A 25021-nucleotide genomic window follows, 5' to 3' on the forward strand; every position below is an offset into this window, starting at 1 on the left:
AAGTCCAGGTAAACAACATCCACTGCTTTCCTCTCATCTATCCATTCAGTCATGCTGTTGTAGAAGGCTGTCAGGTTAGTCAGACATGAATTTCTCTTGGTCAATCTGTATTGGCTACTTCTGATAACTTTCTTTTCTTTCACATACTTTGAGATGATGCCCAGAACAAGCTGTTCCCTCATCTTTCCAGGGACAGAGGTAAGGCTGACTGGCCTATAGTTTCCTGGGCTGTTTTGGTTTTTTTTTTTCCCTTTATGAAGATTGGACAGACGTTGGCTTTTCCCCAGTCTTCTGATGCCTCACCTGTTCTCCTGGACCTTTCAGAGATTATGGAAAGTGGCCCACAAAATACTTCTTCCAGCTTGTTCAGCACTTGTGAGTGTATGTCATCAGGACCTGTGGACTTGTGGATATCCAGTTTGCTTAACTGATCTCTAACTTGATCTTTCTCAGCCAAGGCGAAGTCTTACTTCAACCAGATGTTCTCTGTTTCCTTCATAGTCTGGGGCTCTTGAAGTCTGGCCTGAGCAGTAAAGACTGAAGCAAAGAAGGAATTCAGGAACTCCGCCTTGGAAATTATTGTAGGTTTTTAGCTTTCAAATGGTTGGAATAACTATGCTATTGAAATTTTTCTGTTTTTGAGAAAGAATAGTGTTCAGAACCAGCTTTCTGCCTCAAATATGAGTCAGCTTTTGTGTTCCAGCTACTGTCAATGTAAGAATTGGGAGGAAGCTCAAGAGGACTTCAGCAACACCTAGAAAAATGTTTTTGTAGTTGTATTGATTGCATGTATGTGGAGTATTTCTTGGACCATTTAAGAAAATGTCCAGTCTTCACTGTTGTTTTGGTACAAGTGTTTGTGTGACTGTGTACTCAACATAACGGGAGCAATGATCCAGCTGGAAAAATAATTCCTGTGGTTCTGACTTTCTGTCAGCTCCTTCCCCTCACTTCAAGTGCACAAAAGAAGAATGATAACATTCTGGTCCAGAATTACTACCAAGAAGGTAGTAATTTCTTTGATACAGTTCCTATCAAAAAGATATTTGAACTCTGCCTTTTCTTGCCTACAGATGTTATCCGTGACTGCTATAACTTGATAAATCAAGAAGTGATATTCCTATTTCTTTCATGCAGCCTTCCTAGAGAGCAGATCTGCAATGTGATCCTTTGGTGTGTTCTTCCTCATGGAGAACTCACAGTGAAGCTTTCCCCCTTGCTGTGTCTTGTGCCAGAAGAAATCCTGTTTGCTATCTTTCTCTGCACCACTAAAGTACAAAAATATACGTGTTTCTTAGCATTTGTACTCAATAACAAAGCAAAAAGACATCTGAGTAATGAAAGTAAACAGCTCATGTTCTGTTATGATTAATGTAGTTTAACTTCTAACATCTGTATGTATGCATGGTCATTTCTGAACTTTCCCCATATGAAAAACACATACGAGGTCAGATGATCTGGAGATAACATTATGGATGGGATTCTTTTAGTACAGACCATTACCTGTCTCTTCTAGATGCCACTGCATCAGCTTCCATAACTTGCTCAAATAATAATGTCTAGGAGTGCATATCACAGAGTCACAGATGTTTCATGGTTGGAAAAGACCTCTAAGATCATTATGTCCAACCATCAACACCCCTTACCCCCAGTAAAGTAAAATAATAAAATGAAAAATAAAATTTCTATTACACCATGCCCACTCAAGCATGTCCTGAAGTGCCTCATCTACACAGTTTTTAAATACCATCAGGGATTGTGATTCTGCCACCTCCCTGGGCAGCCCATGCCCGTGCCTGATTACTCTCTCAGTAAAGAAATTCTTCCTGATACCTAGTCTAAACCTCTTTTGGTGCAACTTCAGGCCATTTCCTCTAGTTCTATCATTGTTCACTGAAGAGAAGAGGCCAACACTCACCTCCCTACCACCTCATTTCAGGTAGTTGTAGGGAGCAATGAGGTCTTGTCTCAGACTCCTCTTCTGCAAACTAAAAGTTTCCAGTTCCCTCAGCCTTTCTTCATAGGACTTCTCCAGACCCCTCACCACCTCGCTTGCCCTTCTCTGAACTCGTTCCAGTACCTCAATGTCCTTCATATAGTGAGGGGCCCAGAACTGTGTAGTAACAGTGTACTTTCTCTTCTTTGAAAATGTGAACCATTTCCTACTGATATAAATGTCCAATGTGAAGAACCATAGCAAATGCAAAGCCTTTTGCACCTTGTCTGCTCAGCTTATTCCTTAGTAATTCTTTTGCTTCATGAACCTGCCAGTTGAGGTGAGAAAGCAATCTGACCATTTGTAGAGACAGTCTTTGCTGTTTTTCAAGGTAGTTGTCATAGACTTGAACTGTGAAAAGTTATGTTCTCATAGTAAATATTTTTTGTCAGAGGTGTGAAGTGTAGCTCTGTCATGTTGGTCACCTCTGCTTCTTTTGTGTTGGCTTGGTAGCTGGCAACAAGTTGGAAGCACTTTTCTGCCTTGATGGGGCCAAGAGACTGTGAGGTGGACCTGGAATCAAGAGGAAAAGAAAGGGGACTGGACGTAAGGGGCTTTGCTAGATTTGTTTGCAATACTTCTTAACATTCATGTACCTATAACATCTTATACAAACAGTATACGAGGCGTTAGTAAGAGTCTTCTACTCTGCTCTCATGAGACCCCACCTGGAATATTCTGTCCAGTTCTAGGGTCCCTAACACAGAATGGGCATGGAGCTCTTGGATCAAGTCCAGAGGAGGGCCACAGAGATGATCAGAAAGCTGGAGCACATCTCTTGTGAGGACACTTGCACTACTCCAACAGGCTGAGAGAGTTGGGGTTGTTAAGCTTGGAGAAGACTCCGGGGAGACCTATAGCAGCCCAGTATCTGAAGGGGGCCTCAGGAAAGGGGAGGGACTTTTCACAAGGGAGTGTGGTGATAGGACAAGGGGTAATGGTTTTAAGCTGGAAGAGGGTAGATTTAGGTTAGACATTATGAAGAAATTCTTTCCTGTGAGGGGTGGTGAGACACTGGCACAGGTTGCCCAAGGAAGCTGGAGATGCCTCATCCCTGGAAGTGTTCAAGGCCAGGCTGGATGGGGCTTTGATCAAACTGGTCTAGTGGCAAGGTGTACGTTTAAGGTCCCTTCCAAGTTAAACCATTCTGATTCTATGATTCTGAGATGGATTTGATAATTAGTGTATTTATAGTATTTTTTTTCTTTTCTTGTTTTTTGCAGATAATGAAAATGTAGAAATCAATTCATTTTCAAAAACAATGTGTTGCAGCAGTACTGCACTGTAATTAATGTAGTTGATTCAGTTAACTACTTTAGTTACTTCTGCTTTCTATATTTAGACTGCTTGTATTTGCATTTACTTTTCTATGGATCTGACTAGAAGGTGCTATGATGATTGTTCCTTATTACAGTATAATGTGATCACAGAAAATCTTTAATCTTTTGTATATGAAGCATCTTAAAGAGGTTTAAAAAATTAACAGTTTGCAGCATACAGTACCACAAACTTTAGAGTGTCCTGATGAGCTGGGTAGGTGCCTTAGTACTGTTCCCTGCAATTCTTAATTGACTAATTAGCAGTGACTGCAGTAAGAATAGGAAGTGATTATTGAAAAACAGTAAAACGTTAACTCATGGCCAAATTTCTGAAACTTCCTGGTTTACTTTACAGCATTTTTCAGTTAGGAGAGAACATGCAGAAAATGAGATTGCTTACCAGTCCTAATTTTGAAGAATATTGCCAAGAGACAGGGAGATGAAATCCTTCCTTCAGTAAAAGTGCCAAATGAGAGGGGTTAGTTGGAAAGCTGCTTGCTGCTTCTCATTTTATAAATCAAATTTGTTGTCAAGTTTATATTCTTATATATATTTATATTTCATGTTCCTTGTGTTTCAATGCATGGGATCTTAGATTTCAGGACAGCACTTCCCAAGGTGCTTTGAGATGCATTCACTGAGTGGCTGGAATGAAAATTATTTCAATGGCATTTTAGTCTTCACGGAAATGCAGGTCGTTGCTATTTCAACTTGTAGACATTTTGGCTTCCAGGACAGTCAGTAATGAAGTGTCTTCTCAGATGACTTGCCAGAGAAAAGAGAAAGATGTTTGTACTTCTAAATGGTAATTTAAAGGAAACTAAGTTTTGCTAGTGATTGCCCTAAAGTTTATGCATTTATTTTGTGACTGCATGGAGAGGGAATGGAGTTGTTCATAGCATAAGGCATGTGCTGTACCCATTACTAGCCTGCAGAGTCAGAAAATGCTGTTACCTACCACATCCTTAAATTTTTTAATCAATTCCGAATTTGCCTGCACTACTCCAAGTATTTTGAGAAAAGGTACTTCACTCCTAAAAAAACCCCTTAGTTTTGAACTTTTCTTCATTTAGTTTTATCTCTGGGATGGTTTTAAACCCCTGTATTTTTGTCCTTAATTATAATCCTGGGAAATGCGATTAAAAATGGAGAACAACTCAAGCACTTTATGTACAAAAGGGTATGTTGAAAAAAAGGTGTGTTTATTTAAAATGATCAGACACCAACAAAACAAAACAAACTCCTTTTCACAAGCAAGCCAGTAAATTATGTTTTTTAAAGTCAAGGCAGCTCGATATACTTTGGGAACATGTGTAGTCTGCATGGGCTTGTAGCTGTATTATAGATGAAGATGTTTTATTTGAAATGTTCTCATTAGGATGTTGTCTTAAGGCTTGCAGAACACTTAGGTTGCATTTTTTAATTCTCTTCAAATATCTGTAGAAGCTCAAATTACTGCTACTTTGACAAACCTTCTTAAATTCATCTCCCCAAGCAAGTACTTTTACTTTGAACTAAGACTGAAACAGATTAATAGTTCTGCCTGCTGTTCTGGCAGCAGTGGCAATTTATTATGCAGTCACTTTAGAAAACTGACCTGGTAAAAGCAAAATAAAATAGAGAAAATTTTATACTCATTATTTTTCAACTATGTTGCCACAGACTGTTTTGACAAAGAAGTGAAAGAGAACATAAAGCAGCAGTATAAAATCAGCAAATTCTGCTAAAGCTGGCATGGCTGCCAAAAGAAATGCCTGCAAATCTGGCTCTCAGTTCAATGTTTTTTGCAGCCCTGTTGCTACAATTTGTTGTAAAGAGGTGTTTTTTCCTGGTGGTATAGCAGGAATCCAAAAACCCTGTCACACAGTCCTATTCGAGTGGCCACAGAGTAGCCTTAAAGATTAAAATATTGTGACAGCTGCTTCTTTGGATACCCATCCTTCAGTGAAAGGCTACATTTTAAGAAATCATGCTAGACCTTTCCCATCCCCTAACCAGGCTCCTTTGCTGTGCTGGTATCTTTTTACAAGCTAAATGAGAGCTTACTAAAATGGTCTATTTTCATGAGAAAATGGTCTGTTTTTCATGAGTCGTATTTTCATGAGAACAGAAAATCTACTAAGAAATCTGTATCTGATCCTTCTTCTATCCCTTTTCCTCGAAATGTCTTTTCATGACTTGGTTATCTGGTAAACTGCATCCTTTTCTTAATTTTGTGTGCTGTTCCCAGCACAGTCACTTTGAACTTCCCCTACTAATGATTGCCAGAACCTTCTAAGTTATAATTCCTTAGAGTCTGAAGCTTAAATAATATCTGAACATTTTACTGTGTATCACCTATCAGTAGAGCTTTGTATGTGTGTGGCTATAAAATTGTATTTCACAGTAGGAAGTAAATTTAAATTTTTCTATGATTTCTATAATTTTCATTTTCATATTAGTTTGTTTATCATTATGAATGTTTTTTAAAGGAGTGTCATGACCTTTTCCTGTGGTTGGAAGGAATTGGCCTGAGCAGCTACACTGCACTTTTCTAATTTACTCTGAATTTCAACTGGGACACTGGAGCCCTGCACACACAGAGAGTTAACGTTGTCAATAGGATGGACATATAAAAAGATTTTATATTGATAATGTGCTCGGAAAAGTTTGTTTATCTCAGTGTAGTTCACATGTATGGCTAACTTACTTTCAGAAGATGTTCATTGTTTCATACACGTGCTTTTATTTCCTGAGAGGATACATCCAATCTCAGAGTTAACAGTTCCTGGGCATAGTACCATTACAAACAGCTTGGCTGACTTTGGCTTTATGCCTGGACATGTTCATTCATGAAGTAGTCACTAAAATAAAATACAACTTCCAATTACATTAATCTCTTAGAAAAGCTAGTTTTCTCAGCACTTGCTTTGTCTTTTTTTTTTTTTTAAATGATTTTTTTTAAACATTGGTTTTGAAGGGTCAGTGTTGTTGATAGTGGAGAGATATCAAATAGTGGATTGTTTGGATGGTGCCATGGCTCCTGTATTAAGAACCAGACATGGCAGAGAAGCAAAACATTTAACTATCAGTTTTGCTTTTCTCAGTTTTTTGTTTCACAGCAGCTGCACAATATAATGCAAAGTGATTCCTAATGCTAACAGGTAGTAGAGGTTAGTAGCTATTAACCTCATTACTGGAATTGACCCATGGAGACCTGCAGTGTCTGTGAAGATGAAAATTCATGTTAATACTGGAAGGTATTAACATGGAAGCACTGGAAGCACATAGTGGCCACAAAAAGTGACTGCAGGGTCAGGTTCTGTACTCCCAGCAGAACCCTGCCTGGCTGCTTAATCTGTTCTCAGCCTCACAAAGAGCAGCAGGCAGTATTGATGTGACTGCTAAGGAATTGGTATTTATCTAGTAGCTTAAGTCACAATGGCTACCACTCAGCCACTGATAAAGCATTTTTGCCTCACACAGAAGTGATTGTGTGGACTGGTAATAGTTAAGACCACTTCCAGTCTGAACTGTTCATCTTGCCTGTCAAGCTGTGACTCTTCACTGCTCAATGAATGGGAGTTGCAAAATAAATAAGGCACCAAAGGGGGAAAAACTGTGAGGTTGTTGATGATTTCATAGACCTGCATAGATCTGTGCTCAATAAAAAGAAAACCGTGTACTTAATGCTCTAGATAAAAGTCTACTGCAAACATTAATTGAGTAATTGTTCAAAAGACTGTAAGTATAATGCAGTTATAATTTTATCTGCTTCTTTGTGTGTGTATTTATCCTCATACTATTACTTAGGCGTTTCACAACCTGTTGAGTGCAAAAGCAACGAGTTGATGAAAGAATGAGCTCAGAATCTGGTGGTTTGTTTCGGTTTGTCTCATTTGCTTTTTTTTCTGCATGAGTTCCTGAAAAGAGGGATTTTAACTTCACCATTTGTACAATGCTAGCAGAACTTTTGTTTCTTTGTGTGGGAAGTGCGTATGCTGCATACATCATCTAGCTAGTAAGAGGTAATCATCTGACAGGAAGAAATGGGAAGAGAATTTAGGCTGAATGTCAGGAAAACTTTCACAGGATGAACTACGTTGTGAAATATTTTGGCAAGGAAAGTAGAAGTGTCCAAGGCACAAACTGAGATTAAGCGAAGTGTTGGAAAATGTAATGTAGAAATATAGTAAGTATTTTGTATTAATCAGTTACTATGCATCTTAGTCTGACAGAACTTCAGTCAGACAGAAATTGGACAACTGCTAAAGAATATCTGCTTTCTAGTTAAATTCAAGAATAGCTTCATTTGCCATGATATTTTCCCAAGACAATTTTATGTGAGGCTCTAAGTAGGTTGGCTTTAATATTTAGGAACCTAAACTTCTATGGAGTCTTCTGTAGGTGTGCCATTTTTTGCTTGGTTAAAGAAAATAAAATTAACTGCTAAGTAAAATACAATAATTTCTTACAATTTTGAAAATTTAAAAAAAAAATCATAGGTCTAGTAAACATCTCTTCCAACATATTTTCATCCTTCACTGTTCAGCTTTCATTTACTTTTTGTTTGTTTGTTTATTGTAATTAAAATGTTTGGGTTTGGGGGTTTTTTCTTCTTTTTTTTTTGGACTCAGATGATGTTGCTTGTGACATTTGAGTACTCAAATTCTTGATCTCTTCTAGAATTCTGTTGCTAGAGAGCAGCTTATCTGTCTGCCATAATATCTCCAGCTTTTGTCTAGGAAGAAGGCACCCACACTCTGGCTTCCTGGGTTTTTTTTGAGGAAAGCATATTTAAAGTCAGTTTCAGGAATTCTGATAAGTGAAGCTTTTTTAAATAAATGCTGTTGTGAATCTGACAGCTCAAAATCCCTAAATCCCTTAAAGGATAATGGGTGATAATTAAAAAACATTGTTTTTACTTTGATTAGTTAAGTGTTTTTCTTTTATTGATTTCCAACTTTTCTTTTTATTGTAATGGACCTCACAAGGAAGCTTCTTTGGAGTAGATTCCCTCTTCTCTGCAGATGTTTTGTTGATAATGACACAGAGAGGCAAACAGGCCTGGCTGCAATATTTGCAGACCAGGATCTGGAAAAGCCAAGAGACGAAGTAATAAATATACAGAACTGATTTGGGGTGACTCTTAAGGTCTGACAGCCAAAGTGAAGCTTTTACTTTTTAAGTAAATCTTGTTGCTTATTTGCTAACATTTATTTTAATAGATAATTTCTGTAACTGTTAATGCACTGAATCTTAAACAAAAGTAAAAAGAAAAAAGCCATACAGACTCTCCACCGAAAAAGAGATTCCTTCTATTAAACTGAAGATACGTGCTCGGAACAAGAAGGTTTGGTTTTGCTGTGCTTACTTTTTCTTCATGGGAAAAATACTTTTCTTGTGCTAAACATTTAAGTTGTCAACAAAACTCGTAATATATTATTAAAGTAATTATTAAGTAGGTATTGTTATTGTAACATATTATTAAAGGACTCAATAAAATAATTTACCATTAAAGTTGTTGTGAAGCATAGGTATACTTGAATTCTGGATCTATTTTTTCTTAATCAGCTCTGTGCTCCAGTTATGCTGTTTCCTGTGTTTATGTATCCATTTCCCCCTTGATAGTATGTAATGTAAACACTCAAACTGAAGATTTTTTTGTTTGTTTGTTTGGAAAGCCATAAAGGGAGAAAAGCCAGGAAAGTTTTTGTGTTTTTTCTGGTTACTATCTGAAATGGCATACTTGAGTCCTCTTTTGCTTTCATGATTTGAACTCTCAGCTTAGTCAAGAGATGTGCACTGTTTGTATATTAATGATAGTGATAAAAAGATAACTACCCAAACTTCTAAGTAAACAACTGAACTGTTTTTTCGTTTGTTGTGGTTGTGCTTGCAATCACTTTATCTTTTACAGTTTTCACTGGGTTAAAATCCATGGAGTAAACTGTAGAAAAAATGGCATCTCTTACTGGATGATTAGCATGACTGTGTCTATTGCTGATTTATGGTTGTCTACTGAATACTTTTTGAGGTTTCCTAGAGAGAAAAAAGCAAATTGGTTTTCTTCTTTTTTTTTCTTTAACACCACGTAGGTTTTTTTTTTTCCTCAGGTAATAAAAATAGTGCCTATGTGGCATAGATGGAATATACATATACACAGCAGAGGGTTTCTCTAGTTGAAGTGTCCAATGTGCATTGTTCGTGTTGTTGTCTTCTGTCATTCCTCTCTGGATACTGGATAGTACCTTTGAATGCCATGATTTGTTGACAGACAGAAATTGACACCTCTGGTGAAAACCAGAAAACCAATAGGAGGGAAAGGGTATAGGTCTTTCAGTTCTGAAACCTACAAGCCTCAGTCATCTTTGTAATTCTTCATTAGAAAAAGGTAAATGCATTCTTTAATACCTTATAAAGTGGTCCCATCCATATAGAAAATACTTCTGCTGACACAGCTAAACAGCAAGAGAGACAGGAGAAACTAAAAGAGAGAACAGGGAAGTGTGAGATACACTGAGCTTCCACTTCATGTTGTAAGTGACAGTAGAGACAAAAACCCCACTGAGCACTTGCCCACTGAAGGGAAAACAGGAATACAGGACAGTTTTTTGAAGTGTGTTACTGTGCAGTGAAGATGTAGGTGCCATTTATGGTCTGTCTTATGTGAAAGGATGTTTGGGGAAAAAGAATCACTAGGATATCCTGAAAACAGATGAAAAAAATCACAGGAGATAACCAAAATGGAGCCCCAGATGTGTGCAGCAGACTTGTCCTGGTATATTATCCTCAAGTGAGCTTTTACAATCAATTACAAGGCATAAGTCTGTTGGATTTTTCCTCTTTCCTTTTTTACTTCTTGGCAATTCTCTGTTGTTAGTCTGTTTAAAACTCCTATAGGGATAAGGTGTGAATATTTTTCACACACATGAAAAATATTAGAGCTGGGAGCCTTAATCTGCAGTGTTTTAGACAGTTGACTTTTACTTTATGATGTTCAATGCATGAATTACTCAGGTATTTGTAAGAATCCAGGTTCTTTGTAGGGCCCACTCTATTGGTGAAGTTACTGGGCGTAAGTGTGCCTGAAACTGGAGAGTCCTTCACTGCCTCTTTAGGGAAATGTGTTTGGTAGTGGTTAACATGAAGTTACAATAAGTCAGTCTGTTTAAAATCCTCAATCAGGAAGTAAAGAAGAAGCAGTTCATGTCTTTTGGCTTCTGATTTTTGAGTACACTCAATACTTCATAAAATTTTTATTATCAGTACCTAGAACATGAATTTGTTAAACACGTTCACATGAAAATTTTCTAGTGGATCAACACATCTTAGAGTCTGTGAATTTATTTTACCTTTGATGGCCTATTGGACATCAATTATTTTGAAGTGGTCTCTTCTTTCTATGAATTTTATGAAACAATATCATAGTCTCTCCTCACCATTAATCAGAGACAGGTTTAAACATCTTGCCCTTCAGATCCCTACCTTTAAATCTTTGTATCTGAGCTGAAGGAGCAATTTCCAGTCCTTCTCTAGGCACTCCCCAGGCACATTTGATGGTTTCCTAACAAGTTCATGCATCCAGTGTTCAATAATACTTTTTGAATACTAGGAATCTTGAGTTCTGCTTTTTGCCTTTGTCATGCAACAGAAACTACATCAGTTAAAAGAAGAATAGTCCGTTCTGTATGAACCCTTGGGCTGTTAAAGATTACTGACAGGTCTGTAGCTTGTCCTGTTTGTTCGGAATTTATTTCTTAGAACTGCACTGTAATTCAAATTTCCTAAAATGGATCTAGGTTTGCTAGTCATAGGTACAGCTGTGGCCTGAGAACCTGAATTAAAGACTGCTTAATAAAGGTAGTGTTATAGGAGCCTAGTTTACAATACTGTTGATCCATAGGTTGCTTGAAGGAGATATGACATGCTTCATTTTCAGATTAATTCAGTAGTGCCATAAGTAGCAAAAGAAATATGTTACACCATCACTAAAATAATCATCCTCTGAATACCAACAGGGAGATTTCTGAGCAACCCTAAATAACACAGATACTGTCCTAACTGTAGCCACTACTCTCAAGAATCACAACACCTTAGATTTTGATCAGAAGCTAACAGGGACCAGGTAAAAAAGATTTGTGCATTAATACAGTACACAGTACACAGTGTAATAGTACACAGTTCTATCAGCCTTTGCAGGGCATCTTCCAGAGCAAATTAGATATCCTAGCTAGGAATTAGGAAGATCTGAATAGCCACTGTGAACTCCAAGATTGGAGAGGAGGCTGGGATCCTCAGCTTTTGTATCAGTGCATGGCTGCTTTGAGTTTATTCTGCTGCTGCTGTGTAAGAATGAGGGAGCAGCAGCTCCCACAGTAGGAGCAGCAGGCTGGGTGGGAGCTGGTGGTAATTCAGCAGAGTGCTTTTCCTTCTGTATCCTTCAGCAATGCAAAGTTCAAGCAGCACTTCCACCCTCCAAACTTTTATTGCTAATGAGGGCCCTTCACTCAAATCCATTTCTTGGCAAGGTATACTGGGAGAGGAATGGAGTCAATTTTGTTAAGGAGTTACTGTTGGAGGGCAGTAACAGGATTGTTAAAACCCATGTCTGGGCAATTCCCTTGATACCATTCTTTGCATCCTAATTTCCCCATGAAACCTAATTAACAACATGCCAGTGATTACATCTTTATTCAGTACTTGTAATACTTTGGATATTGTTTGACATTTGGAATAGAAACTTGATGTATGAGAATAGCTGTGCTATTTTATTTTATTTTATTTTATTTCAGGCTACCAAAGGGAAAAGAGGAAAAATAAATCAAGATGTAGAGAAGAAGTTAAATTTTGAAATTAATCGTTTTCATATGATACTAACTGGGGAATTTTTTCTCCTATGACTTCAACAACGTTATAAAGCATATATGAATTTGTTTGTATGCAGATGTTTCTTCTGGGGAGTTATCTTATGTTTCAACTAATGTAGCATACGAGTTCGTATGCTGTGAGTGGGAGAGGAAATTATGTACTCACTGTGCAAACAATCTAAGATGATTTCCTTCAGTTTAACACATGTAACTAATGTGTGTTTATTAATATTCATAAAACTGGCCATGCCTTTTATTAATTTAACTAGGTTATTTTTTTTTTTGTCTTAATACCAACCTCTGGAATTTTGGTTCTTGACACCATTATGTATTATTAGCAAAATCTCATTTTTATTTTTTAGAATTGTTATCAGTTGCTGATTTTCATTTCTTCACTTCATTTCCTTGTTTGTTTTGTAAAATGCATTGTGTTGCCTTTCTTGAAGGCTATTTTCATTTTAATTTTTTTCATTTGTAGATTATAATTGCTAGAAGTATGCATTTGGTTTGTAATCTCTTATTTTACAGGAAGTCTTAATTATTGTAAAATAATTTTATAAGAGAGTAAATGTATTTTTAACGTCTGTAGTAGAAACTTAAAGGCATTTTAAAGGTCAGCATCACATGGTTTTCCTAGTTTACTCTGTTCTTATAAAATTCTAGTGAATTTTATAAAATACTATTAAATATGATGGTAACTGAAAAATACATGGTTTGACCTTATTTTTGTCAAATATCTGAGGTATTTAATCTGTCTTTTCATCCAGCTATCTAAAAAGAAAAGTAAATATAAGTCTTTTCAAATTTTCAGTAAAATTAAGAATTTTGAGAAAATAAGAATATCTGACTCTACAGGTATAAATTTATAGATATATTTGTGTGCATATATAGAACATGACTATTTTCAGTAATCCATTTTCTTAAGGCTTTTTTTGGTGCATCTTGAATATGTAAAATAGAATTAACCTAAAGATGTTCATAGCAGCTTTATGTTAACTCTATTTTATATCTTGTACCAGTTTACAGTGCTTAAAAGGCATGTGATATCCCTCCAAGAACAAATTTATGTTCTGTACACAGTTGGCATTGTATTATATGCTGTAAATAATTTTTAAGGCTGTCCATAATACATATTAGACATCTCATTGCCAATACATGTTATCAGAAGCAGTTTTTTGACTGGATATGTGTCAGGTTTGTAGCCTTGACTTTACTGCTAGTTGGAGTGACTGATAATATATATCTGCTGTTTCTCAGCTCAGCAGGACAGTTTGAGCATCAGTTATTAAAATATCTTTAACAGTAAATTTGGTTTGTCAAACCAGACCATTTAGTAGAAGGTGATTATACAAAATGAAGCTTCTGTGCCACATACAAGCTGGGGGGAATTGAGCTTCTTGGTTCTGTTTTAAGTTGTGCTTGAACTGACAATGCTCAAGAATCTTGTGTTTATGACCAAAACAGATTAGCATAAAAACATTGTAATTAAACTACTGTAAAATAACAACAATTCTGGGAGTTTAAATACAATGATATTTTCTCTTTAAATATTTACAAGGCAACAAAGACTTTTTAAGTTTACTGCAAATTCTCAAATGTGGAATTTAAAACAGATGGAAGGAATATTTAGCTTTTCCCTCCAGAGACATCACAGGCAATGAATGCATTGAGTGAACAAGATAGTTAAAGGGAAATAGCATTAAAAGAAGCATTAAATGAACATGTAGATAATAGAAAATGCCAGATGACATTTTTCCATCTTAAAAGCCTGTACTATGTGGAAAGTTTTTGGCTAACTTTATTGTCTTTTGCCTGCAATGATAAGTTCATTCAGAAATAATTACCTTATTATACAAAACAAGAACTGTTGAGGTGCATGTAGAACTTGCTGCCCTAACTTCATAATGCAAATATTCAATGCTAGGAAAAAGTTCTTTACCATAAGGCAGTGGAAAAATGGAACAGGCTGCCTGGGGAGGTAGGTGAGGCCTCATCCCTGGGGATATTCAAGGTGATGCTCGAAAAGGCTCTGAGCAACCTGATCTAGTTGAGGGTGTCCCTGCTTACTGCAGGGGGGTTGGAATAGATGACCTTTAGAGGTCCTTTCCAACCCAAATTATTCTATAATTCTATGATCCTAAGTATTCTCATCTAAGTGCATTTTTGTCTTGTCATTCACTGAGCAGTGTGTAACATCACAGTCCAGTCCTGCAGTCATAAAGTATTGTCTGTTGTGTGTGCTGCTCATGAAGAGATGAAAAGTCATTAAGAAAAATAATAAGATACTTGAAGTCATTTGTAAGACCTGATACTTCCTGTATAGTTCTGTTGAGTATTTATTTTATTGGGAACTTGCCCTGTATTTCTCTAAGATCTTGCCTTAGGTAAGATAATGACTGTCAGCTGTTTCTGGAGCAGCATTAAGTGGCTAAGGCCAGATGGTGGGAGCTTCTAATTTCTGGAGATTTTTTTTTTTTCTCTTTATTTCCATCACAGCTTCATTGAGCTCCCCTGGATGAGCCCTACCTCTGTCAGACACCAGTTAGATGCCATGAACCAAAGCCAACTGGTGAATCTGGTGTCTTAATACCCATTAGTATTAAGTTTGTGTGGATAGGGCAGCATGTTGTCATGGGAATCCCTGGTACAGAAGGACAGAATGCTTATTTCTGAGACTGAATGAAGTCCTGTTTTACAGAGAAGTGGTATGCCAGGGCAAGTTTGGATTTTAGCAGGCAAAGAAGACTAGATCAGGTGAACGGTTTTGAATGTACCTGTTTTAGTACTTCACTCATGTATCAGTTGGTGATAACTCTGATAACTATGCTAGAAATTCATTAAATGAAAGGAAATAAAGACATTAAAATATTAATTCCTTTTCCACTGAAGAATAAGCCATATTCTATAGTACCTAATATAATAAAATTTAACTTATGTTTTCCTTATTTAGCATCGCTTTAGAGTTAAGATGTATTTGCATATTTTTTCTTTCAAATTCGGAAGCAAGACATTTGTTACTGTATTTCATTGATTGTAGGACTTTGGTAATTTATTCTTCAGTTTGGGAGTATGACTGCATCTGTAGTTCCACTCTCTGGTTATGTGTTAGGAATGCTATACAGCTCTGTGAATGTAACTTTGGACTATGAAGTTAGCCTGATGGTAACCTTTAGTGAATCCTGTAATTTTTATGCTGTCTCTGTTGAATCTAGCTGCTTTCTGATGAATCAGAAGTGACTCTTCTCCCCAGTCCCAGATTTTAACTTTTAAATCCCACTGTTGAAATGCTCTCACTGGGATTCTCTCTGGCACTTTCATGGTGTGTTCTCCTTCCCCAAAGCCAAAGCCCAATTCTTAACTGGCTCTAGTTTTGCTGGGAGGTGAATTGCCACATCAGGGTTCTTGTCAGGAGAAGAAGGTTTTTGTGGCTCAGCAGATCTATTCAGAGGCACAGACCCTGTCTAGATAAAGTGTGTGACATCTTTTAATTAGCCTTGTGATAACCCCTGTCCATTCCTAGTTGCATATGTAACTATGGGAGTGAATAACTTTGTGCTTCAGCCCAGCAAAGCCACTTAATTGCCAGATGACTCCTCTCAGTGCCATATGCTTCCTATCATTGTGTTCTTCCAGTGTTTGAAGCAGGATATTTTGTTTGCTTTGCAGCAGCATTGAGTGAGACTGTCAGTTGTGTTTCAGTCATTTTGAGGGTGTCAGGGGGGCACTATATGAAGTGAGGTCTCCTGGTGTGGCATGAAGGCTGCCAGTTTGGCTGCCAATGACTAGCAATAGGGCTAGTAGTGATTGCAGATACCAGTAGTAACTTCTTCAGTAGTGTGAATGTCTCTTTTAATTGACCTGTTAGGTATTTAATATATTGTTGCTGAATATTGCAGTGACTCTAAAAAGTGGAGAAAAAATTTATGACATGACAAAGAAAAGATGTAGCCACACTTCTGTACCAGTGATTCAAGCAAGCCTTCGTGATTTCTCTATCTGGCAAAAGCCATGTACATGCTCTGTAAGCTATCAAATCTTTCAGCTGCTGCTTCCAGAACAGTTCCGTCCCCATCTTAATTTTAATATTCTTTGCTTAGTGATTCTTGGGATAGAAATTATCTTTTAAGTGTCTGCATTGTGCCTTGTAGAAAATCTTGAGTCTCAGTTAGATTGCTAGATGTTGCCTAGAAGGCTCTATATTTTGGGGAAACATCCACTCGGAGAACAGCATAGTTTTGTAGTCTGTTCCAGTCAAACTGATGGAGCATGTTGAATGCAGTGAAAATGCTCCTCTTAGCCTCAGTGCCTGACTTTTAGCTTTAAGTGTAGCCCATTTTGATCTCTGCATGATCAGACATTCTCAGTGTTGCCTTTGCTGTAGTGGACTTCGTTACATTAGGATGTCAGAGAGAGTCTCAACTTTTCCTAAAACTGTGCCCTTCTGAGACATATGTGGCAGTCTGTGGTCTTTCGACTTACATTGATAGGTTTGGGAGAAAATGTGTTTGTGTTTCAATGGATTTATTCTATAGGTTTATTATTACAGCCTTTTGGGAACTTTTCATGCTCAATTATTGTTTTGGAAGAGCCACAAGAGAGCTGAATTTATTCATATTTGGCTTAGATACATGTTAGCTTTGCCCAGACCTCCAAACCTGCCAAAGCCCAAATGTGGAATGTGAGGAGTATGGTAAAGACTGGACTGATGAAGAGAAAAAAGCTATTCATGCAGAAAACCTAAAATTTTGCCTGTAGTTAGCATAATAGAATATTAAGTCTTATGTTATTCTTTATTTCTGATGTGTTGGCAGTTTTCAGTTTCAGCAGGAAAATCAAATTAGTTGGCGATTCTGCCCTAAAAGCAAATGGTGAAGTCATGCTACCTCCTTTTAATGAGTGGCACCATGGCATGACTGACATTTGTATTCTGCTGCATGTGTGTTTCCAGCCCAAATGATTAGAGAACACTTGGAGTGATTGCTGCTGGAAGTGGTCTTCATAGAGGGGTTCTCAGGACTGGATTTGCACAAAATAAACAGAGATTATGAGGGGAAACCTCTGATTCTTTGGAAACTTTGCTATAGGTTAAAGTGATAAAAATAGTTGCAGGACATCTTAAATGAGTATAAAAACTAGAAAAGTGAAGGAATCCAATCTAGAGTATTTTGTGGATTGTCCACTTTTCTTTTTAGTGTTCTCTGCCTTGCTCTCCTCTTTTCAGTGTAACTAGGTATATAATCCAAAGAGACAGCCAAAAAGATTCAGTTGTCAAAAGATTAAAAATCTGTAAACACAGGCTTTTTTAGGCAGTGCTGTCAGTACTATGTTTATCTTCTCAGTTCTGATAAAACATGTTCCTGGAAGCTTTTGTTTTCTATTCTGGTTTTAGGCAAGATGCAAGAAGCAGAAGTAAATACCAGAACACCCTTTTATTTTTGCAGATAAATTTACTACCTTTATTACCTCATTCATTGCAATTGCTTTAGTTATTCATGGAAATGTTCTATAATAGACAAGTGAACATGCGTGTTGTATGTTTTACATAGAAGCCATAATTATTTGCCTCTTGCCCATATACTCCTACAACGATGTTACAAACATGAACTTTGCAGTCTTGCACATTGGCAGAGTTAATGACTCCACTTCCTGCAAGTACTCTGTATTAAAAAGATATATTTTATGTTTAACTTTGCAGATCCAGAATGCTAATGATGTGCTAATAGCACCACTGGAGAAGTTTCGTAAAGAGCAAATAGGAGCAGCAAAAGTAAGTGGCTGTAGAAATAATTCAGAAATAATTCCTTTTCATGTTTATTTGAGTTTATCACTTTGTTTTTAAGGCTGGACTGAAAGCTGGCATTTTTATTCAAACATACTTGATGTCATCCTCCTTAATGTTTTTGTGACTTATATTAAAATTATTTGCTTCAGAGGAGATGCTCTGGACATGGAGTTTAAAGACTGAGTATGTGCATGGGGTGCAGCTCTTAGGAAACTATTGCTCATTCTTTACCATCTGGAGTTCTGTTCATCCTCTGATGACAATTTATGTTGCATTGTGTCTCTGGTTAACCCAGAACCACACCGTGGGTTCAAACAGCTGTTTTGGGTGCAGTATCCCTGACGTGGCTGTTGTATGAAGACCAGAAGTCAGTGTGCTTGAGGCATATTCTCTTTCTGTCACTACTTTCCCTACACACTTTACAGAGTTGATGCAGTGCAGGGATTCATATTCATACTGCCAGAGTATTCGTCTTCATATCACCCAGAGATTTTCCCATGGTGGAAGTGTTCCAGTTGGTGATTTAAGCCAGTTCTCTGGTGCTAAGTGTAACATCTGTGTTAGTGAAACAGTGCACATTGTCTATAAAAAGGTTCAGTAGTCAGCCCAGGAGATCAGATATATTGGGGAAAATGATGTTGGAATGAACTGATAGTCTAGAAGAGCTATTTTCAGTCCCGTCCTGGTGTCTTAAGTTATCAATGATGCTTTGATGATGATCTTGGAGAGATCCATGAAGGCTGCAGTAGTAAATTAGAGGTATGGTTCATAACAGCCTGTCTGTCTACATAAATATGAAAGTTCTAAAGCATTTTGCATCTTGTGTTAGCACTCAAAAATAAAAACTTCTGGGAACTTTCCATTTGGAAGATTAAATGGGTATGAAAAAAATCTTTGATGTTGTAACTGAGGTTGTGCTTGTTCTGTAGTCAAGCAACCTCAGAAGAACAGAGCTATTGGAAAGAGAGACCAAAGGTTTAGACTTTTTGTGCTGTTATTGCAAATGTGTAGCAAACAGATGAGACTGCTTCCACATAGGAACTTAGTGAATGTTCAAGAAGAATTTTTGTTGTGAACTTGAGGTCAGATTTCTCTGTAATGGAAGTTCTCTACCCTCTTACTGGATATGTTTTGGTGGTTTTTGTTTGTTTTTTGTTTTGTTTTGTTTTTGTAAAACTGCATTCTTCTCTTGTCCCACCCCTACGCTTTTGTGAGATGCAGGACTAGGATTTTATTTACCGTGCTGCACAAATCAGAATTGAATGCCAGCACAAAATTATTTTTAGTTTTCAGTAGGTTCTAGTTGCATTGCTCTATTTTTTTTTTTTTTTTTTTGAGGTACTGTTTTGTTTAGTATTGCTATAGTTTAAGGGATATATTCTCTGCTGAGCATCCTGTTTATAAGCCTAACCTGCCACAGGGTTGACTGTCCTGGTGCATCACAGAGATGATTCACAGGCAGTTCACAGGGACACTAACGTTTTTTAATATATCACACGGTAGATATTTAATTATCTTATTGGAGATGACTTTGTTTTTTGAATCATTAACATTAAAGGCAGCATATTACATTACAAGTTGAGTCCTTTCCATTAAGTATATAACAGCAGACTTCTTTTCTATATAAGTTCCCGATAAAGAATGGACATTTGCACATCTTACATAATTTGTGGAAACAGTGATCATTTTGATTTGTCTGTAGTCACACAACAGTGTACTGAATGAGTTTAGAAGAGAGTCTGGCTTGGCTCTTACTCCGGTGTCTAATGTAGTGTATTATGCAGCCCTGGCTTAAGACATTGCTACCATATAGAGAGCTCTCATTGCTTTATAAAATGCCAAATAAACTCATCTTTACTTGCACTGCTCATGGAATTCAATTCTCAGGCTCAAAAATGAATGGTTCAGGCTGTATCACCTGGACTGTGATACAAACATTCTCCTCTGAATGGATTTTTGTCAGCAGAGGCAATTATAGTTGGCCTTTAACTACATGGAATCAACACAGAGAAGAAAAAAATTACATTTAATACTGGTTTTCTAGTAATTACAAAGAAACAATGTGTTATCTAGGAAGAATGAGACCAGTATGAAATAGGAGACAAATCTGGGCTTTCTGAAACTCACTGTCAAAAGAGAATATGGTCAGATCACTTGCTTCCACTTCTGTTCAGTAGATTTAACCTCTGAGCATTTATGAACTCATAAATAGGGGATGTTAATTATTTGCAGTTAATGAAGATTTTTACATAGTCTTTGGGGTCCTCTAGGGTGATCTGAACAAGATACTTTCTTGTTGGATTGGATTTGAGTGTTGGATTGTCTCTCATCTAACTGGACCTTAGTTTTAGTACCCTGTCAACCTGCAAAATTTTTGCAGGAAAAAAAAAAAAGAGTTATTAAGTAGCTTTGTTACCAGTATACATAATTGGAAAAATTAGATACTACTGTCAGATTTTAATAAGGGGAAGACTGGGAGGACAAGTGCTTAACAGTTCTTGCTGGGCTTTTTTCTTTCTTTTCTAAAATACCAGATAAAATTCAGCAGGAGATAAAACCAAAAGATCCCTTTCATGACCTGGCCACACACACACAATAAAAAAAAATAAAATAATTATAAAGTAATGTTAGCAAGATCTTTAGTACCATGATGAACTATGCAGGGCTATTCTATTGTCCTATTTAATGTATATAATGAGAACACTTTTATTCTTTCTTCAAAAATACATGAAGTTTATGAAGTTTAGGCAAAAAATAAGATCACAGAAATCAAAGAGAATATGGTGGATAAAATATATCCTGTTTGATGTTACAAAGCTATATTTCACATACTAGGACAACATAAAATCAGAGTGCATAGTTCAAGTGTTTTTGGAATGTCGTAAGAATAACATTAAAGACTGATTCTTCACATGCACTTCAAAAACCTGAAGATACCCAACAAATTTGAGAAACATTCCCCCTAACACTTTACTGTTTGTAATCAAGCCAGCAATGCACAATTCTACATCACTTGCTCTTCTCAATTTATACTACTTGCTCTTCTGTTTTTATTGCACATATTTCAGTTCTTCCTTTTCTGTACACACTCCGTTTAAATAAAGCTGAGTTCTCTCCAGAGACTACACAAACCCAGCTTTGCATTGGACAGCCTGTTGATTTACTCCATCTGAGTTTAAAAAAATGACCTCTGCAATTATTGTAGAAACACGAGCAAAAGCTGGGTGAGGTAACTGGGAAAGGATTTCAGGCATGAAGAATTTTGCCTTATTTGGTAAATGTGGTTTGCAAGTCCCCAGCTGGTGACTTTGGTGAGATCAGTGTGTGATGTGTTATGTACAATAAGGCCAAACTTTCATGTTTCATTTTATCCACTGACTACAGTGTTTAGCAATATTTTTTCCAGTGTTAGTTGACCTTTAGTACAACTTAAATCAGATCAAAAGCAACAGTAGCAATTTTGGTTTTAAGGCTTAAAAGGAGAGATTTCTTTTTCTCCTTACAATCCCATCTTCTTGTTTCATAAAATTATTTATTTTGGCCAGGAGGATTATTTTTTATTATTATTCATGTTGTTTCAGTCAGTCAGTCATTCAAAGCTCTGAATTCTGTTCTGCTTGGGAAACAAATCCATGCTCACTGATGGGATCAATTTTCCTGCATCTATGTTCATGTCTATACTCACATAATGTAGACGTGCAGGAGCTGACACACTCCCTCTGTGTTTTATTTGGATTGTCTGGAAGTTGAGGAGCATAAAATAAACAAAAAAAAAGCCTCATTTTTAAAAGTTTGTTAGAAATCTGTCAAAGCAGTCCTAGATATGTATCTAAAATCAGGTAGAAATGCCAGAATACCCATTTTGTGAACTGGTTTCCTCATTCTAATCAAATTATAGCACTTGCTATCCTTTAACTAAGAAAAATGAATGACCTTGCTCTAGTAGGTATGGTGGAAGGTGTTTCATTATAAGCAGCATCTGTTACTTGTGAACAGTATTTGGGGGATATTTTAATGTCAGTCTGAACCATACAGGGGAGCAGGTCAGGAGAAGGCAACAGAAATAGAAGCCAGGCCAAGATAATTGATGACCAAATGTTTTGAGTTAAAATTCAACAGCTTCTCAAAAATACTTACCACCAGAGTTATCTGATACAGGTTTTTTATAGGATAATCTGGCAAGGAAGTGCAGTGGATCAAACCTATTTCTATTTCAGCAAGGCCTTCAAAGCACTCTACATGAACCATTTTAATGTAGTTGAGTTGGAAGTTAGTATAAGAAACTCAGTCTATATAAGGAACTGGCTAATTAAAATGGGCAATGAGTTTTATTTATGGGAAACTGTCTGTTTAAAGATAAGTTACTGATAAGAAGATCTCGAGGGGTGGTTTGAGGTTGGGCTGTTGTTTTAGTTTCAGTAATGATCAGGTAAAAAAAAAAATCTTGTGGTGCTGACACAATTTGGGGTTGCCAAAGTTTGAGCATGTTGCCAAGATGAGGATTGGAGGACTGGGAATAAACTGTAAGATGAAATGACTGAGCAAGAAGAACTGAGGCTACTTGGGGGTTGCCATACATCTGCAACCAATAATTCACTTTACTGATAAGAAGCTCAAGTGTCAATCCCTATCTGTTATTGTCTTTAAAAACCTGTCTCTGGTAGAGAAGTACACATTTTCTTTAGGATTTCTTTCACATATTTAAATTCTTGTGTTTTAAATTAAGCTTGTGAACTGGAAAGCACTGTAAATTGCATTCGTAAATACATTTAAATCAAAGGTGTTGGTTTTATATGATTTTAATCTGAAAAATTATTCTGTTTTTTCTAATCTAATATCTTATTTAAATTAGTATTGACAGATCCAAGCACTGAGAAATTAGGAGACTAACCTAAAAAAAAAATATTTCTTCTAGGGTATTCCATTTTTTAAAAATCAGCGAAACCTCACATTTTTTAACTAAAAGATTACAGATGCAGTGATTAAAAACTGTGAGTTCAATCCATTAACTGTAGGTGTTTGTTACTAAACTAGTCAATATTTCGTCTGAAATCTGTTTTAATAAATTATGTTAAATGCATTATTTCTGTTAAAAATTAGTATGATTACCTGACTAACTAAAACCAGTTTCTGAAGCTGTTTTTTCTGCACTTTAATAAAATTCTAATTTGTATCCAAAAGAAAACAGATATAAAATAAAATAAATTAGTCCTCCATAGTACATAGATATGCAATTTACTATGTTCCGTCCTAACACCGAAGGATTAAGGCTTATAATAAATATGTTAGGCAGTGGAATTGTTTAAGTGAGTATATGTGAGCCATTTATTTTTTAAATGTCTATGGTTAGTAAAACAAAAAGAAAATAAAAGGTAGCAATTATCAGACCTTCTACTAAAAAGCACAAAAGAATATAAAAATACAAGAAAACATGCACATTTTCTAATTAAATAAAGGCTTTGTTCTTGCTGATTTAAATCTTCGATATGTGTCAAAAGGATTCTGGAAGATGCATTCTGCCCACTCACAGCTGCTAGAATCCTGCTGTACTTCTGCCCTGTGATTAAAACTGTGGGGAGAGGAAAGAAAAAAAAAAAAAAAAAAAAAAAGAAGAAGAAAAAAAAAAAGCTTTTCTTAGTTGGATACAATAGCTCTACTCATCTATTATGTTCTTTCTAGCCTTGCTCTCAGCCACAGCATGGAGAGCATTATGTTCCACACCTGGGCAAAATGTCTCAGCATTGTTAATAGGATTCTTCAACAATCTCAAGGATTGAGAAAGTAAAGAGAAAGATGAAGTTAGGAAGTGGCCCATGGCACACAGCAGGATGAGACTTGGAGGAAGCAGAGCTTAGTACTGCATGCCTTGCACAAGGTCTCAGCCTCCATTCAGGTAGTCAGTGGCACCTAATCCACCTCACCCTCCAACCCACCCTGTGCTGAGAATAAGCCTCCACCCTCAATTTTGAAAAACTTTATCAAACCAACTTCATCATGTTTTCAGCAAGGCAGTTATGTTCTCTTACTCTGCTGATATTACTTCAGAGTTGTGTTCACTGATGTCTTGTAGTGGCACATCTGTACCAAACACTTCATGCTTAAATCATGAATCTTTTTATATGGGCATAAATTAATCTGCTAAATTTACTCTGTTACATCTTTGGGGTTTCTTCAACAGTCTTAGGGAAAATGAAATCTCTTTCTGTATTGTTTCACTTTCTTCTCTGGTGTATTTAAGTTAATAGCAGAAAAAGAAATGTGTTATGTTTGGGTGTCAGGTGAGTCTGTGGGTCTTCATACCACATCTACAGTAGAGCTGCATTTTCTGTTCTAAATAGAAAATAATTTGATTGGGACACTTGGCTGTATCACCATAGGTTTCCCTTTGTTCAGTGTCATGTCCTCTCTATGCAGCAGGTTGTGCAGGGCCCTGGGAATATACAAACATGCTGTTTCTTACCATTGTAGCAGTTTGGCTTTTGGCAAAGCAAGTGTAAAATAGCTCTGTACCAAAGTACAATGGCTCATAGTAGCTGGAAAGTATTAGTCCTGTACTGAAACAAAAGATGGCCATCACAGCTTGAAACTTTAATGTGTCTTAGTGTAGAGCATTAAGAGCTCCCATGCCTAAGAAATAAACTGGTTGAGCTTAACAGCACCACTGGGGAGGCATGACTTTTCACCCCAAGGTGATAGTTTGTATTCCTTTATCAGTGTTGTATGATTGACTCTGAAAATAGAAGCTTTCAAACCAAAACAAAATCACTTCTGACATTAATCCCAGATTGTTTCCTTTTTTTTTTTTTTTTTTTTTTTTTTTTTTTGTAAACAGCACAGCTTCCAGTTGTGTGTATTAATGTAGAAACTTTCTCATACCATGCCTGAGTCCTTCCTCCGATCAGCATTGCAGTCCTGCTATGGTGACATGGAAGGTGGCATGGGACCATGAGCTGTGCTGAAGGTGCTGCTGGCATGCTGGAACCAGCCAGGTCACCTCAGTGATTGGCACAGGAGGGAGATTCCCATGTTTTTAAAAGATGTTTTTAAAAAGAAATTACTCCTTAAGAAAGAGACA

The 25021-nt window shown here is 36.8% G+C and overlaps 1 protein-coding gene across 1 annotated transcript in view; it reads left to right on the forward strand.

The window, feature by feature from the left end:
• ARHGAP42 (Rho GTPase activating protein 42) overlaps window positions 1-25021 on the forward strand; it is a 144488-nt gene that overhangs the window by 60714 nt on the left and 58753 nt on the right. The window contains exon 4 of the mRNA XM_071734314.1: window positions 17860-17931. Within this exon, the coding sequence (XP_071590415.1) occupies window positions 17860-17931 (72 nt within the window). The remainder of the gene's footprint in view (window positions 1-17859; window positions 17932-25021) is intronic.

Source organism: Heliangelus exortis, chromosome 1, assembly GCF_036169615.1.
Source record: "Heliangelus exortis chromosome 1, bHelExo1.hap1, whole genome shotgun sequence".
Lineage (NCBI taxonomy): Eukaryota > Metazoa > Chordata > Aves > Apodiformes > Trochilidae > Heliangelus > Heliangelus exortis.